General features: G+C 39.2%; 1 protein-coding gene across 1 annotated transcript in view; it reads left to right on the top strand.

Moving 5' to 3' along the window:
• The window catches only part of eipr1 (EARP complex and GARP complex interacting protein 1), a 63,464-nt gene extending 47,704 nt beyond the window's left edge, over positions 1 to 15,760 (top strand). Inside the window, exons 7-9 of the mRNA XM_051396294.1 lie at positions 3,528 to 3,695; positions 7,590 to 7,757; positions 15,282 to 15,760. Of these exons, the coding sequence (XP_051252254.1) occupies positions 3,528 to 3,695; positions 7,590 to 7,757; positions 15,282 to 15,456 (511 nt within the window). The 3' untranslated portion in view covers positions 15,457 to 15,760. The remainder of the gene's footprint in view (positions 1 to 3,527; positions 3,696 to 7,589; positions 7,758 to 15,281) is intronic.
• The last annotated feature ends 479 nt before the right edge of the window (positions 15,761 to 16,239 follow it).

Raw genomic sequence — 16,239 nt, forward strand, 5'->3', positions numbered from 1 at the left:
GAGATTTTTAATTAGCATGTTAATTGCCTAACGTGATCAGCAGGGTGACTAGCTAGCTGGCTAGCTGCGGTTGATATCCAGCTGGGCCATAACACTGAGGCTTTCCACTCTGCTGAACAAGACTGTGCCAAGCTGAGATTTGCTAGACTAGCCTGAAGAAGAAATGGTGTTGAAGAAAACAAGTACTGATTTTCTATTCTTATGTTGCATTTATGGTGGAGGCATAGCTCTAAATGACCAGTTTATTCAAATGGATTCCCATTCGATGACCCCCAGTTGATTTGCTGCTTTCTTATTTTATTTAGAAAACAGTATCAGGAGGCTACAAAGAAAGCAGGCAACAGAACATATTGGCAACAGAACCATTAATATATAGTTCAACACCTAGTATCATTATTACACATTTGCACATATAGAGGGGCTGCATATGCATAAATATTATTTTTAATATGGCATGCTATGAATGCTGCCTTATAATCTTAAAGATATTTTGTCTTATAAAGACACAGTTCCAATATTCATAGTTACTAATACATGTAGAGCTAAAACCAAGGACAACAAATACATATACATAAAGTGGGTGGTTATTGACATGCATGTATACATGTCTATGTACAATATAGGCAGTGAGTAGGATTTGTATTTGACAGTGATGGATGAGGTTATTTTAAACAGTAAATATATAATTTAGAATTTGTAGGGACAGTGGATGTTTTAGTGTTACAGGGTTATTGACGCTGTGTGATGGATTTAACTGTTCATCTGAGTGATGTCCAGTGAAAATAATCTGTTCTTGTGTCTTGTTGTTTTGGTGTTCAGTGCTCTGTAGCGCCTACAAGAGGGGACAAGTTGGAATGTGTTGTGTCCAGGGTGAGATGGGTGTACAGTGATGTTTCTACAGTGAAGTCCTGAATGGGGGGCGGATTGGCACCAGTTTATTTTTCTCCAGCCTTGATTTTCTGTTGTAGTCTCTTCCTGTCCTGTTTTGTGGCCTATCTGAACCAGGAAGGAATGGATGTACAGATAACAGACTGGATGATTGCAGTGTAGAACTGGACTTTCTTAATAATTGTGTCACTGTTGGACTCCCTCTTAAGGTTCCTGGGAGATTCTGAGTAGATTTCCAGAGCATGCTCTTCCTGAAGTCAGCTCCACAGTTTTAAGAGTGTTCAGTTTTCTGTTCACCCCCCAGTCTGTATGTATATTGCTGTAGAGCAAGAAGAGCAGTGGGGAGAGCACACATCCCTGGGGTGTGCTCGTGCTGATGGTTGGGGTGCTGAATGTGATCTTTCTCAGCCTCACCTGCTGCCTCCTGTCTGTCAGGGCAGAGATGTCCTTCAGATTGGTCAACACCAGTCTTTGGAACAACTTCATGAACACAGATGTCATGAATCCTCTGATAGAGGGTTTCTTGAGAACTGTCATGATAGTTGGGCATTTGAAGCAGGATACTTCATGCAGTTCCAGCTACCTGTTGAAGATCTGTGTGAAAATGGGGGCTAGCTGGTCAGCTAAGGCTTTCAGACAGGAGCTGGGATGGGTGTTGGGGTGGCAGAGGGTGCAGTTGAGTTTGTTGAATGTGCATAACGTTTTTTTCTGCAAACACAAAACCTGATTTGTTCAAGTTCATTTAGGTCTGTGGCTGCAGCCTCAAAAACACTCCAATCAGGTAAAGCAGACCTGTATTTGCATTTTGCCTTATTTGTCCATCTCCTCACAGTCTTGACCAGCTTAAGCAGATTTAGTTTCTGCCTGTTAATGGAGAGAGGATGAATCAGACAGTGAGTCCCAGAGCTGTGGACAGAGAGATAGGCGCAGGCCTCAACAAATGCCACCCAAGCTCCAAGCATCCACAGAGGCGTTTATTCTGAACACATTGTTTGTTGCAGTATTCTCCCAAACGCCAGGGGGCGCACAGACAAAATATTCTGTGAAAAAGCATCCAACGTGGCTACACATGCTGCCTAGCAGCTGTAGTAAACACCACTGTACACATTGCGTTCGTGAACTGTAATTGCTGTTGCTTACCTCCAAATTGAAATTGTTCAGTTCAGTTCAGAGTCAAACAAAACATTCTGTTAGGAAACAAGAAGTCACTGTGGTGAGCATAAACCAGACTTAATATAGTGTAGCAATAGCCCAGTATGTTTTTATCTCTGCTGGGACACTTAATGTGCTGTCTGTATTTTGGCAGTTTGTGGCTGAGGTTTGCTATGCTATGTTTGCATCCAGAATAAAGGAGGAAAACTTGCATGGTGAATAGACTGCTAGATGTTTTTGTTTTTTTTACCAATACCACAGATTGATCAGTGCTTTTATCAGCTGCTATAATTATATAATACATTTCTATACACACAGTACAATTTGAAACTAGAAAAAAACAGAGGTCAAATTCAGTTTAATTTTTCTCCATGAAGTCCTTGTGTTTCTGAGAAGCATGTTGCATATTGACGGTGCATTGTGCCACTGATCTCTGGGCTTGGCACATATGTTTCCTGGCCAAAATTTCACATTTCAAAGTTCATGTGTCTGACATTTTTATTAAATTATGTATTATATCTGATCAATGCAAGAAATCAAGGATTGGAAAGGTTTGCTGATTTATAAGCATGAGCTTGCAAGTAATACCAGCAAGTTAAACAGCAGTTCCATCCACACTGTGCAGGTTGGAGAAAAATTGATTATTTTTTTCCCAAAACTTGTCACAACCAATTTCACACTAGTGTTTTGAGAATGAAAATTGGAGGGGGCGATATCTGACTAGATGATTAACCCAACTATCTGTATTTTCACACAATGCATCCTGTTCAACACCACAACAGTGGCTTCAGGGCTAGAACTTACAACACACAAATTGCCAGGAATATTATCTATACAAACATTTGAAAATGCTTCCTTATTTACTAATCCATTATAAGATTCACTCTTCTTCTAGCTCTGTTTTGGTTTTGTCATTTTAGACCAATATATATAAAGTAAGTATATATTTAGGAGGCAATAAGGTGAGCTGAAGAAAATGTATAGGAGATGAAAGGAGGTGGAGGTTGAGGTGGCCAGGAAGATGTAAAGAGACAAAGTGCACAGAGCGTCTCTCCTCCTCTGTCATGTCATTCTGGTAACTTCACTCTAGCAGGAACTCAAGGCTGTGCGGTTATGAGGCTTGCCTTTATAATTTACCACCACCGCTGTCGGCTTCTTTATTGAGCCTGGCCTTCGCTGACAGACACAGACACAGAGGAGGTTTTGATTTAGCCTGGGAATGTTCTAGCTTGTGTGGACCCTGTGAATCAGTCTCTCTCTCTCTCATATCTCCTTTTGTTGTTCTGTCATATCTCCCCCCCCTCTCTGTCTTCCATACCTGTCTGTTATCATTTCTCTCCCCGACTGCTTCCTCTCATTCTTATCCCTCTATCCTAATTCTTTTCTATCTGCTTCTCCTCTCATCTGTCTTCTGCTCCATGCCTCCTGTCTTCTCCCCTCTTTCTAATCACGGCTCTCTTTTTTTTCTCCATCTCTCTCCTCTTCAGTCAGATCTACTGTATAGAGAATGCCCATGGCCAGCTGGTGCGTGACCTGGACTTCAACCCCAATCGCCAGTACTACCTGGCCAGCTGCGGAGACGACTGCAAGGTCAAGTTCTGGGACGTCCGCAACGTCCAGGAGCCAGTCAAGTCCCTGGAGGAGCACTCGCACTGGTGGGTGGATTGGTCGGGGTCCAGAGAGGTTCAGACAGGGGTAGCTAGTGGAGTGGGTACTGTCCTTGTGTTCAAGTTGTCATGTTAGTAACCATCCTGCTCATGTGTCTCTAAATGCACCTAAATCAGAGCCTGCTGCCATCCCCCCATGTTTGGTGTGCAAAGTGACGTTTTAGGACATGGATGAATGAAGTATGACAGTGTTGAACTAGAGGCTGTCTTTAACCAGTGCAGACTTTTGAGGGCCAATGTCAGTTAGCCTTCTGATAGCCGTTTATGTGCCAATGTGCTGCAACTAACGATTATTTTCATTATCAGCTAATTTGTAAATTCAGTTAACTGATTAGCTGTGTAAAATGTCAGAAAATTGTGAAAGATGTTGATCACTATTTCCCAAAGCCAAAGCTGACACAATCCAAAAATATTGAGTTTTCTGTCAAAGAGGACTTAAGAAAGCAGGAAATGGTCACATTTGAGATTTTTTTTCTTGAAAATTACTTAAAACAATAAATGTATTATAAGGTGAATAATTTAATAGTTGACAACTAATCAATCAATTAATTAATAAATCATTGCAGCTCTAATTGAAACACAATTAAATTGGATTTTGAGAGAATCTTGCTTTCTTAATTTAAATTTTTCTCATTGGGAAATAATTCAGGGAGGGATGATTGAAAAGTTTAAACATAACATGAAATTGTATGTTGCAGGACACATTAGTGACAATCCACTGTTGACATGAGGTAGAATGAGACTTAAGGCAGGATTGTTTAACAAAACCTATGGTGACTTTTTTGATTGGACTTTTTAATTTCACTTGCCACTGCAGCACGAGTTCACCTTTCAAGATCCACTGTTTTCCAGAAAGAAATAGATTTCCAAGAAGTCCAAATCCTTCTTTTAGAGTCAGTTCACCAAACTTTTAATAACCCATATATTTTAACTTACCTTTTGTGGTCATTTTGGTTTTTGAGACATCCATTTCTTCCACCAACCAATACATTGGAGGAAAATGGAATTTTGTTTATTGTCATTTAGTCTATCCACAATAACCCTTCAGGGAGACACATGTATGGACATAATTAAACATGTAGAGAAAGAAAAGTAAGTGGACAGTGACACTTATTGTCTGGTAGCTGATAGTAAACTCTGGATATTCATTAACTTCATGTCCTAAACATAAACTAAACAGTCTTCTTTGAAATTAGCCGATTCTGGCTACTGCACGTATATTTATTTATTATTTCTTCGGTATTCTTCTTTTAAAAAAAAAAATCCGCCTTAAACAACCTGTAGTAACTACACTGAGGGCTATTATAGATCTAATTGTGCCACAGTTATTTAGGTTATTGTAGCAAATTAAACACAGTACATCATATCTTTTTTTGAGCATGGTTCTTTAAATGCATCCAAAAGTTAACAGTTTTTACAGTTCTCATCAACGTATATCTCTTCACCTTTCCACATAGACTGCTCTTTGTTGTATTTGCTATGCAACAAACGTTCCAGTTATTTTTAATGAAGCATTTAAATTTGATTAAGATTATGGGAACCCCATGCCTATTTTCCATAAAGGAGAATTAGTACTGTCAGCTGGTCAAATAACCTGATAAAATGAAATGTTTTGCCAAAGTTCTCCAATAAATTAGGGTGGGACATGAGTTAGTAAAAGTCTTATTTGATGATAGAAGTAGAGGTGCTGGATTTTAGGGATTTTCTTATAAATCTGCAAGGGAATGAACATTTTTCAAATACTTGTTTCTTTAAAGAGACACTCCCCTTTATATATTGCCCAATAGTGTTCAAAATTCCAATGTTTCCCCACAGCTCACTGAACTTGTGTTTGGGGGGCCTAACATTTTATCTCAGACTTTTTACATGATTGGAATTGACAAGAAATATTACCAAAATAGGTGAAAAAGTAATTTGTAATTCCATTAAATTTTATAACTTTAGTGTGAATGTGAGCAAGTATTTCCTGTGTCTAATATAATTATACTATATTTGCGTAATGGGAAAAATCCTTTTACACAGCATTAGAGTGTAATTCAGGCACATTCAGGAAAACTCACTAACAATAATGATAAACATGATGATAACTCCTTCGCTCCACTGTTGATTGGCTTCTGGTTTTATTAATGGCTTTATCTCCTAACTAATGAAATGCCCTAACTACTGCTGGTGCAATAAAATGCAGTAATACACTAATTACTAATTAAATAGGCAGCTACTCGTTTTGTCAGTAAGGGTTGAATCACTGTGGGTCGAACGCCGCCCAGTCCTGCTCCAGGTTGTCTTCTGTGGAGCTTCAGGCAGTGCTAAGAGCTGAACATAGTGTACTGCAGAAGAGTGTGTGTGTGTGTGTGTGTGTGTGTGTGTGTGTGTGTGTGTGTGTGTGTGTGTGTGTGTGTGTGTGTGTGTGTGTGGGTGCGTGTGTGCATGCAAGACTCTCTCTCCTGTGTGAGCTGAATAGATGATCAGTGTGTCTGCGAGCCAAACTGGGCTACTGCTGCAGCACCCCAATGCTTACCTGATAAAGGCAGACACACACACAGGCACATACACAAGCATATGCACACACTTATGCCTTTGTGCACGTGCACACACGCTAGAGCAGGCGTTATCTCCAAAAGAAAGATAGACTTGGCAAACATATCCATAACTGTAGATAGCTGCAGATGGGATCTCTTCAGATACGAGATAAGTGTGTGTGTGTGTGTGTGTGTGTGTGTGTGTGTGTGTGTGTGTGTGTGTGTGTGTGTGTGTGTGTGTGTGTGTGTGTGTGTGTGTGTGTGTGTGTGTGTGTGTGTGTGTGTGTGTGTGTGTGTGTGTGTGTGTGTGTGTGGGGGGGCTCTCTATCTATATATGTGGCTACTAAAATGTGTGTGTGTTGAAGTATTTCTATATTGCATATGCATATGTCTGTGTGTGCACTCATCTTTAGTGTGACACATGTATGTGTGGGTGTTTCCCTGAGTTTGTGTCTTTGTTGTACACGCTCATTTTTCAGAGCGCAGCCAGGATATGGCCTCGGGGCTGCTGGGGGTATTAGGGACTATTTTTTAGAAGGGAAGCGGATTAGGAGAGCGCGGGGAACAGCGTGGCCGAGGCTGATTTCCTGTCAACAGCCTCGGTTATCCCTCAATCCCTCCCTGTGAGGGAACTGGGACCGCACTCTGAGCTGTGCCCCGGGCTCACAGAGAGAGAGAGACATAGACAAACAGAGAGAGAGAGAGAGATAGAAAGGGGATGAAAAAAAGCAAGAGAGGGAAACAGTGTTGACAGTGAGAGAAATATAAGGAGAGGGAGAAAAATCGAGAGGAAATGGAGGAAAGGTGAATAATTTAATTGAAAAATAAATGAAACTGAGCAACCAATACAGTAAAAGCATGATCATGGAATTCATGATAATAAGCTTGTGTTAACTAAGCCCAAATATAGACTGCAAGGTACCAAATTCCCATTATTGGCCCCTGAATTCACAGCCAGATAGGAATATTTAGCTGTGAATCCCACTGTGAGAATGCTGCATTTTCTGCCTGATTTGTATGAGCATGTGTGTGTGAAAGAGAGATGGAGAGAGACAGGTTCTCTGCACGACTGTGTGTGTGTTCGTGTATCAGCAGGTGTGGTCTGCTCATACAACATATACTGTATGTATGAATGCTTATACACTCACTATAGTATATAAAATATCACTGCATTCAATACTTGGTTACTGCTGGTTTCTTCACCCACGTGGAGCTTTGTTTGGAACAATGGGAGATATAAACATGGCTGCAGACTCTTCAATGCATCCATACATGAATGTAGAAAATACTGCACCTTCCCACGATGCTGTGCGGGTAAATTGTGAATGCGAGTATGGTGACATGGTTGTTTTTTTTGTCCCAGGGTGTGGAGTGTCCGCTACAACCACAGCCACGACCAGCTGGTGTTAACAGCCAGCAGCGACAGCCGACTCATACTCTCCAATATGGTGTCCATCTCCTCAGAGCCATTCGGTCACTTGGTGGATGATGAGGAGCTCAGCGAGGGGGAGGACAACCACCAGGAGGACAAGTAAGAGCAACTTGGGCTAGTTAGAAAAGGAAATGCTTCCAGTAATCTAATTCAGTAGCAACTGCTTTCAAGGATAATCTGGTTTTAGCAGACATGGGAATAGTACACACATTCTTCACTCGAGTAGAAGTACAGATACTTCTGTAGAAAAACTACTCCGGCAAAAGTAGAAGTACCGATTCAACTTCTTTAGTCAAGTAAAAGTGAAAAATGACTCTAAAATGTACCTAGTATAAGTTGTATGAGAGTAGTTTTTACAAATATAACAATAAAAAGTACTCTCTTGGTTTCTCTGAAGGACATTTCTACTGGCTGTTCTGTGCAAAGCTGACTGATACCTCAAATAGGGTAGAATCTCCCTCTCTTGTCTGTCTGGTCTTTTTCTGGTGTTTTTGTCACGGTATGTTCGTCAAGCATTATTTTGACTGGTCTACTCAAGTAAAGTACGGATAGCTGAAAAAACGACTTACCGGTAAGTACAGTCATACAGTCAAGTATTCATACTTTGTGACTTCCCACCTCTGTGTTTAAAATGGTAAGACAGTGGCTTTAAATAAAATGTTTTATTACAGTACAATATTTATTATTTTAGCTCTGGAATAGTTCTTCTATATGTTATAGCCAGAGCAACAAGAAGAAAAAAAAGGTTTTAATAAACTATAGTTCCTTTGAGTGAAGTAAGAAACTTGTGAATTTATCCTGGTTACAGGATTGTTAAAGGTCCAAGATTTAGTTGCATCTAGCGGTGTAGTTTCAGATGGCAACACGCTTGCTACACTCTTCCCTTCCATGCACAAAGAGAAAGGAAAAACCAAATGTGATAACTCGTCAACGCCTGTCTGAGGGCAAGAAGAAACTATGGTGGGTCGGGACCCCTACTAGCGGCCTTCAAAGCTTCACAGTGGGTCGTGAGGCCATAAAGGGTGTAAGAAAAATAATATATAGTAAGCCAATATCTCAGCATTATATTTATTCCTGTGAGGAATATTTCATTAATTTCATTAATATGTTATTTTGGTAGTTTATATTTTATTAAATACATAGAAAAGGGTTCCCTTAAGGACAAAGGTTGGGAACCACTGATCTAGAGCCATTGTTTTGTTTGCCTCTTCTGGGCTACTGTAGAAATAAGGTGGTTCTCCATGTCTGGAGATAAAAACAGCTTATTCTAACGTAACAAAAACACAATAATTACTGTATTTAGGTCGTTATACACTAACGAAAAAATGTCTGGATATTATATTCCAAAAGAGTTTTTTCTAAATGATACACACTTGACCTTTAACAGTTAAAATTATATTCCATAACATTTTGTTTTTTTGTAATTCAAGTTTTTATTGAATATAAAAGGGTTGGCACAACATAACATAGAAACCTTCCAGGTGAGACATATTTGCCAGTAATTGACGTAATGTTTAACCACTCCTCTTCATTCAATATACATCCCAAGTCCTTCTGCCACACTCCTCTGTCCCAGCTATTACTGAGTAGTTCATTAGTCAGTCTATAAAAGATGGAGGCCTTAAGGTGTTCCATTGGCAATCTGAGAAAGTCTGTGATGGGATTTCTCTCCTTATATTGAGTCCCTTGTGCGAGACAGCTCCTAATTTGTAGATATTTCCAAAAGTGACCTTTTCCTGTGAGGGCGTATCTCCTAGTCAAATCTGTATATGACATGAAAACACAATTCTGATACAGGTCATCCACCCGACATATGCCACTGTGGTGCCATTTTTTCCAGTATATCGGTGTTTTCCCAATAACAGTCGTTGGGTTAGGCCATATAGATGAGTAAGGTTGTCTAAGATGAGGCATCTTTAACATCTAGTGTATTCTGGTCCAAACCTCTTTCGAATGAGACAGGATAGGGTTCATGGGCCCATGTTGAGACTGGGATAATCTATCTATAGGGGCAAATGGAGAACACGTCTCACTTTCAATGCTAACCCAATCCAAATTACTGTCCTTGACCCAGTGTTTAGCTAGTTTGGCAATTTCAAATGAAACATGATATAGCCTCAGGTTTGGTAGACCCAGACCTCCTCTATCTTTTGGGGAACACATTTTGTTCATTCCAATTCTCAGTTTCCTCCCTTCCCATAAAAATTCTTTAACTGCTGAGTCGTATTGTTTAAAAATCTGAGGTGGTATGGCTACTGGCAACATCAAGGCTATATAGTTCAACTGGGGTGCAACAACCATTTTAATAACTCCATAACATTTTGATGTAAATAAAACAAAATACTACCAGAGACATATCTTTGATGCATCTTAGTTTTCAGTTATTTGGAATGAATAGGTGAACAGGCCATTGGCCTGAGTCACCTAGTTACTGATAATGTGTAGGATGTCACATGGCCAAAGTAATCAGCTTAAAGATAATCACTTTGAAGAATTAAATACCAAATTATCAGTAATAAAACATTGTAATCCTTATTAATTCTTAACAAAAGCAGTTCTTTGTGTGGTAACGTACGGAAGCCCTGAAGGGCCATGTATTCATACATTTTATGTCCTCTGTTTTCCCGTGATAACGAGTTAATTAATTCGAGATCTCGAGATAACCACTGTGATATGATAACTGCGGTCAAGCCAGCCGTTACTCCGATCTCCGTGGTCAAATCAGCCGCACTTAAATTTACAGCGTATTCACTTCCGGTTTTCAAAATAAAGGTATTAAGAACAGTAAGCTATAATTCGAACCTACATTTAAAATAAAATATGTTACATTAACAACAAATATGGAACTTTTGTTTTGGCATTTCTCCAAATTGGTGCAGTAGAAGTGCTTGATATTAAATATGTTTTTTATTCCTCATGGGCGTATGAAACACTTTAATGTAACATATTTTATTTTAAATGTAGGTTCTGGAAGTGAATACGCTGTAACTTTAAGCGCGGCTGATTTGACCACGGAGATGGGAGTAACGGCTGGCTTGACCACAGTTATCAGATCACAGTCGTTATCTCGAGATCTCGAATTAATTAACTTGTTATCACGGGAAAACGGAGGAAATAAAATGTATGAATACATGGCCCTTTAGGGCTACCGTACTAATGTCCATCTTTGCAAGAAAATCTTTTGCAGTCCATGAAAGTTTGAAAGGTACTTCTACAATATGTAAATTTCTCACTAGCAGCCACTAGATGCTCCAGTATGAGTGTGCTTAGTATATACTGTGGTATTCTGTCTGTTAGATCATGAGTTGTCTTTAGGACTTTTACTAGAGATATTTTGGTTATTGAGTCTGTCGATTTTTTAACTAATCAGTTCTTTTTTTAGTTTTTAAAATTTCACAATCCCAGAAAATAGAGAAAAGTAGCAGATTTGGACATTTGAAAAGCTGAAACCAGAAAAAGTCAGTGAAGATTCTCAGACCAGTCCTCCAGGTCACGGTATATCCAGAAGTGCAAGTCTGGTTTTCCTTCATTTAGCATTTTTAGATGAACCAGTAAATGTGTGGCCTTTTTACTTGATAAATTATATAACTAAATCATTGATTATCAAAATTGTTATCCATCAATTTTCTTTTCTTTCATTTTCATTTTCTTTCACAGCCTATTTATGTAAATTGAAATTCCTGACAGGGCGCTAGAGGAAAGCTCACTATTCAAACACATGAATATTTAGTGGCTGCAGACAGAAGCAGAGATCTGTGGAACTGGTTGGAGGGTCATGTCCTGCTGCTGTAAATTTGGATTTGAACTGTCCACAGTATCTCAGATATCTGAAAGAAAGGATAGAGATTAGAAAGAACCTTGAGGAGCTCCCAGATAAGTGTCCTGGTTTTTGCCATTTTGCTTCAAGAGAGTCCTCCTTATTTACAAATACTGAATAGAGGATAATAATTTGAAATCGAGGGGTACATTATCATCCCCACTGCCAATTACTAATGTTAATAACCATGTATAAACCATCCCTCACTGCCCCACCTATTAAACATCTCCTTTTACTTTAATCATCTTCCATTTTTCGGGACAGTGATACCTCTTCTTCAGTTTTGATTCTGTATCATAATGCTGATGTTGAATCGTAGACCTGTGTTAAAAAGACAGAGTTCATCACATCATATCTGATGAGGGTTTTGTCTCTTGTACGTTGCTGGACTGCGAATGAAGTCCGAATGAAAGTCGAATGAAACAAACTGCGATGCTAAAGTGTGTACAAAAACGTGCTGTGTATTTTGAACTGATATTAGTCATCAGAAGATTAAAGCTGACTGCCTGAACCTCACTTTCACGTATTTTGACACTTAGAATGATAAAAGTGGAGTGGTAAAACATTAAAAATATGTTACTGTGAAAACACTTCAGGAGTTTTCCTCTATAGCATTTAGACTGGATTTTAGAATTGTAGGGATGTCCTCTGTAATGGTTACCTTTCAGTGTTTTTTTAAATATACCACTGTCCTCTATCCATTATGGTCCCATTCCCCCTCTCATCCATAACTACCAGCTCTTACACTCAATGACTGACTCTCATCCACAATTATCAACTCTTCTTCCTAATCACCAGCACTCAGCTTTAGTTTTAACCCTTCCACTATACTTATTGACCCCTCTTGTATGTACAGTACGTGTCCACTCCACTCCACAACCTGGACGCTACGTACAGAACTCCTCCAGTTGTTGGCCAATTTTCTGACTATATGATGGCTTTTGAAATTCAACAGCTCAATGAAATTTTCAGATGATTATTTTTTAGATAACCAGGCAGTGCAGACTAGGATTTTCATTCTCAAAACAAGAATGTATCTCTGATGTTAACAATGATGTTAACATTCAGATGGGTGAAAATGTGTAGGAGAAATTATTCCAAAAACATTGAGAGTTGCTACAGTAGTTAATACAGTAGTAATTTCAGACCCGGAGTAATGAATCAAGTCTCTTCGTGCAGCGTTGAGAGAACTCATCATGGTTGTTCTCTGCCAGACTTTCAGAATGCCTTGCTTTATATACCATCAAGCACAAGAACAATTGGTGATCTCCTGACTATTCCAGTGTTAATCATATGTCAGTGCCTTAGGCCTTTCCTCAGTACAATGGTCCTTTAACGTTACAGTATAACTCTCAGTTGACTGTCAGCAGATTCTCATCAGACTTCCTCACAACAGAAAAATTTATTGGGCATCACCAAATCAATACATTAACTACTAAATCTACAATGTTCATTTCTCACAAATGAAAAAGAAAACATATAATATTTAAGTAAGTAGTCTTCTGAACAACTGCAGTACCCCAAAAGATATTAGAAGATCTGTCTTAACATGTTTCTCCAAAATCTCCCATAGCTGTTATTTGGGTGGAGATTTGGTGACTACGGGGGCCACTTATTATTACTATTGTCACTGCTCATTGTCCCCCATCGTTGTTGTTGTCGTTGTTGTCGTCGTCGTCGTCATCATCTTCATCATCATTAGTCACTACTATTGTAGTTGTTGCTACTGTTGTTGCTGTGCATCTCTCTCTCTCTCTCTCTCTCTCTCTCTCTCTCTCTCTTGCTCTCTCGCTCTCTCTCACCCCGACCACCCACCTAGAGCTGAAGGATCTGTCCTAGGTTTCTGCCTTTTAACAGGCAGTTTTTCCTTGCCTCCATCACCAAGGTCTTGCTCATGGTGGTCCTGTAGGTCTCTGTAAATAATGTTATAAAGAGTTCGGTCTAGACCTGCTCTATTTGAAAAGTGTCCTGAGATAACTTCTGTTATGAATTGGCGCTATACAAATAAAATTGAATTGAATTGAATGATAATGTGCTTTTAGACGTATTTGAGGAAACAACCTCTAAGGAACAGTAAAGGGAGAGCCCAGATCCCAATATATAGTAATTGGGATGTTGTAGTTTGTGGTGCTATTGAATTAAGACGTGTTAAACTGATGTATTCATTGATGTAAATGGGCTGGACAAAATATTAACAACACCTTTCGGTATAATGCAATACAAGACCTCACTAAAACAGCTTAAACAAAAACTTAACATCATAACCTTCATGAAGGTAGGATTTATTGCAGGTCTGTTGTATTAGACTGCATTACTTTTAGAAACCTAATAAACCAAATAAAAAAACTGGGTCAATTTTTACTGTAGGGCTGCTACAAATGTTACCCCTGATTGTAGTGTATGATCATTTCTCTTAGCAGGTAAACTGTCCATTAACATGATCCCTAAAAACCTTGCAACCCTTTAGGCTAACTAAGTCCAACATTTTGTAGCATCATTCAAGTGCTTCACATGTACTGTCTTCTTCTCGTCTTCCTCAATGAATCCATATGAGCAGAGTGCTTCCAGTGTTTTTATTTTAGGCTGCAGTCCATAGGGAGCAGCTACTGTCTGTGTGAAACACTTAATGTGTAAAATAAATCCAAATATGTATGTCACTGTTTTCCCTCATGACTACTTACAGCAGAGGGTTTGGGAGAAATTTGAGATGGCACTAATGCTGCATCATAATTCTGAAATGTTATTTATGGTCACATTGTTGTAGCAGTGGGAGACGTGTCTCAGCACTGGGGAGGTTGTTGTTTGTGTACTGAAGACAGTGAGAAGTAGTGAATAAACAAAGTAAATATTCTTTAGACCTCAGCAGGTACTGGTGTGTGTGGGCTGTCCACAACACGAAGGAGATAAACCGAAACTAAATCATTAAAAGTACCATGTGGAGCTGTTGACCACTAGTAGTGCTATGGAGCAATGGAGGTTTCAAATTGGTGTAAAAAAGAGGCTCTGCAAACATGTTATGAAGAAAGAAGTACATCCAATCCGTTTGTCAGACCTCAAGGACACTAAATACACTGATGATGAAGAACAATGAATGTAAACATTATTTTGTTACAAGAAAAATCCACAGGGCACCTTTAAATACGGTATTAAAATATATAAATATTTTATACGAAATGCAAAAAATCAAACATCATTTGATAAAAATTGTTTGCTTCCAGGTCAAATTTGCTTCAAGAATGTTTCACAAATGTTCACATAATTCCTGAAACATAAGAAGGTGTGTTGTAAACAAGGGCAATTATTTCACAGTGACTATGAGTTAACTGCACTACACGCTTAAATTACTGTCAGACTAACAATGAACTCTTAAGGTGTCAGCAGGTTTCAACCAAAGTGCTTGTCAAATGCTTGAACAGTGCTGTAACTGTGGGGGTACAGTGAGCCAGGTTTAGAATTATTTTAATTTAGAGAGAGAGAGAGAGAGAGAGAGAGAGAGAGAGAGAGACTTGTGTGTGTCCCCATTTGAATGATTATCTTGTGTCGTCCTCGCTATGAAGGCAAGATTTTCATTCTGCCTTCTATACTGTTCACAGCTTTGTTATTTTGGGTTGATTATATATAAGATGTTTATTTGAAATTGTTGTTAATTAAAATTGTATATTTAACATTAACTAACATTAGCCAAGGCCCTCCATGCATTGAAGGCCAAGACATACAGAGGCCTACATGGAGTCTGCAAGATGTAATGCATTCATCTTCTGGTTTCCATCACTCATGTCTTTGTGTTTTGTGGGTGTGTGATTTAGGAGTAAGGAGCCCCTAAAGGACAGCGTGGTGTCCACCTATGAGGAACACGAAGACAGTGTGTATGCGGCGGAGTGGTCGTCAGCCGACCCCTGGCTCTTCGCCTCACTCAGCTACGACGGACGCCTCGTCATCAACAGGGTCCCCCGCGCCCTCAAATACCGCATCCTGCTCTGAGAGGGTGGGGAGGGACAGGTGATCTGAATGTGTGTGAGTGTCTGTGTGTGAGTTTGTGTACAGTATAAGTGCGAAAAGGAAAGATAGTAACACATCTGTACACATCCTTTGCTACAAAAAGCTGCTCATAGACATTCCCATTATAAGTTGGTGTGCTGTGCAGGACACTGCAAACAGCATGTGAAGGCAGCAATGGTAAAGACTGTGTGTGATGTAAATATACTGTAGTTCATATGTTCCACTGTAAACAATATAAAATGTACTGGCTATCAAAATTAAACTAAAAACATGACTCCTGCATAAACATTTGACATGGTGTGGTTCTTAAACCTCATTTTCTTCAGTCTGCTGTGTAATATTATGTGCGTTCATCTTATTCCCTGTTGGGGTTTTTTATGTCTGAATCCTATGTGTTCTTATTTGTTATGTTATAGGCATTATCTGTGTGAAAATCCTGGTGTAAATGCCCTATTTTTAGTTATAGAATACTAAAGACACAATATTGGAAAAAAGTGAGAAAGACTGAGGAATGAAAGTTTAAAGAAATAAAATTAAAATCTTAAGCCCAGTGAAATGACCTTGCGGTTTCCCAAGTGGTCGAGGATATTTATGGTAATATTCACCCCAGGCCCACTTTTGCGGTCAAGATGTGTGTAGGGTTGCAACTAACTATTTTCATCATTCTTGGATCTGATCATTATTTTTTTAACATTAAACCTGCATTTTTGGGGCCAGTTGGGGCAGCAGAACAAGCTGTAAACACAACAAAGACATATAATCTTA

The sequence above is a fragment of the Dicentrarchus labrax genome, unplaced genomic scaffold (assembly GCF_905237075.1).
Source record: "Dicentrarchus labrax unplaced genomic scaffold, dlabrax2021, whole genome shotgun sequence".
Classification (NCBI taxonomy): domain Eukaryota; kingdom Metazoa; phylum Chordata; class Actinopteri; family Moronidae; genus Dicentrarchus; species Dicentrarchus labrax.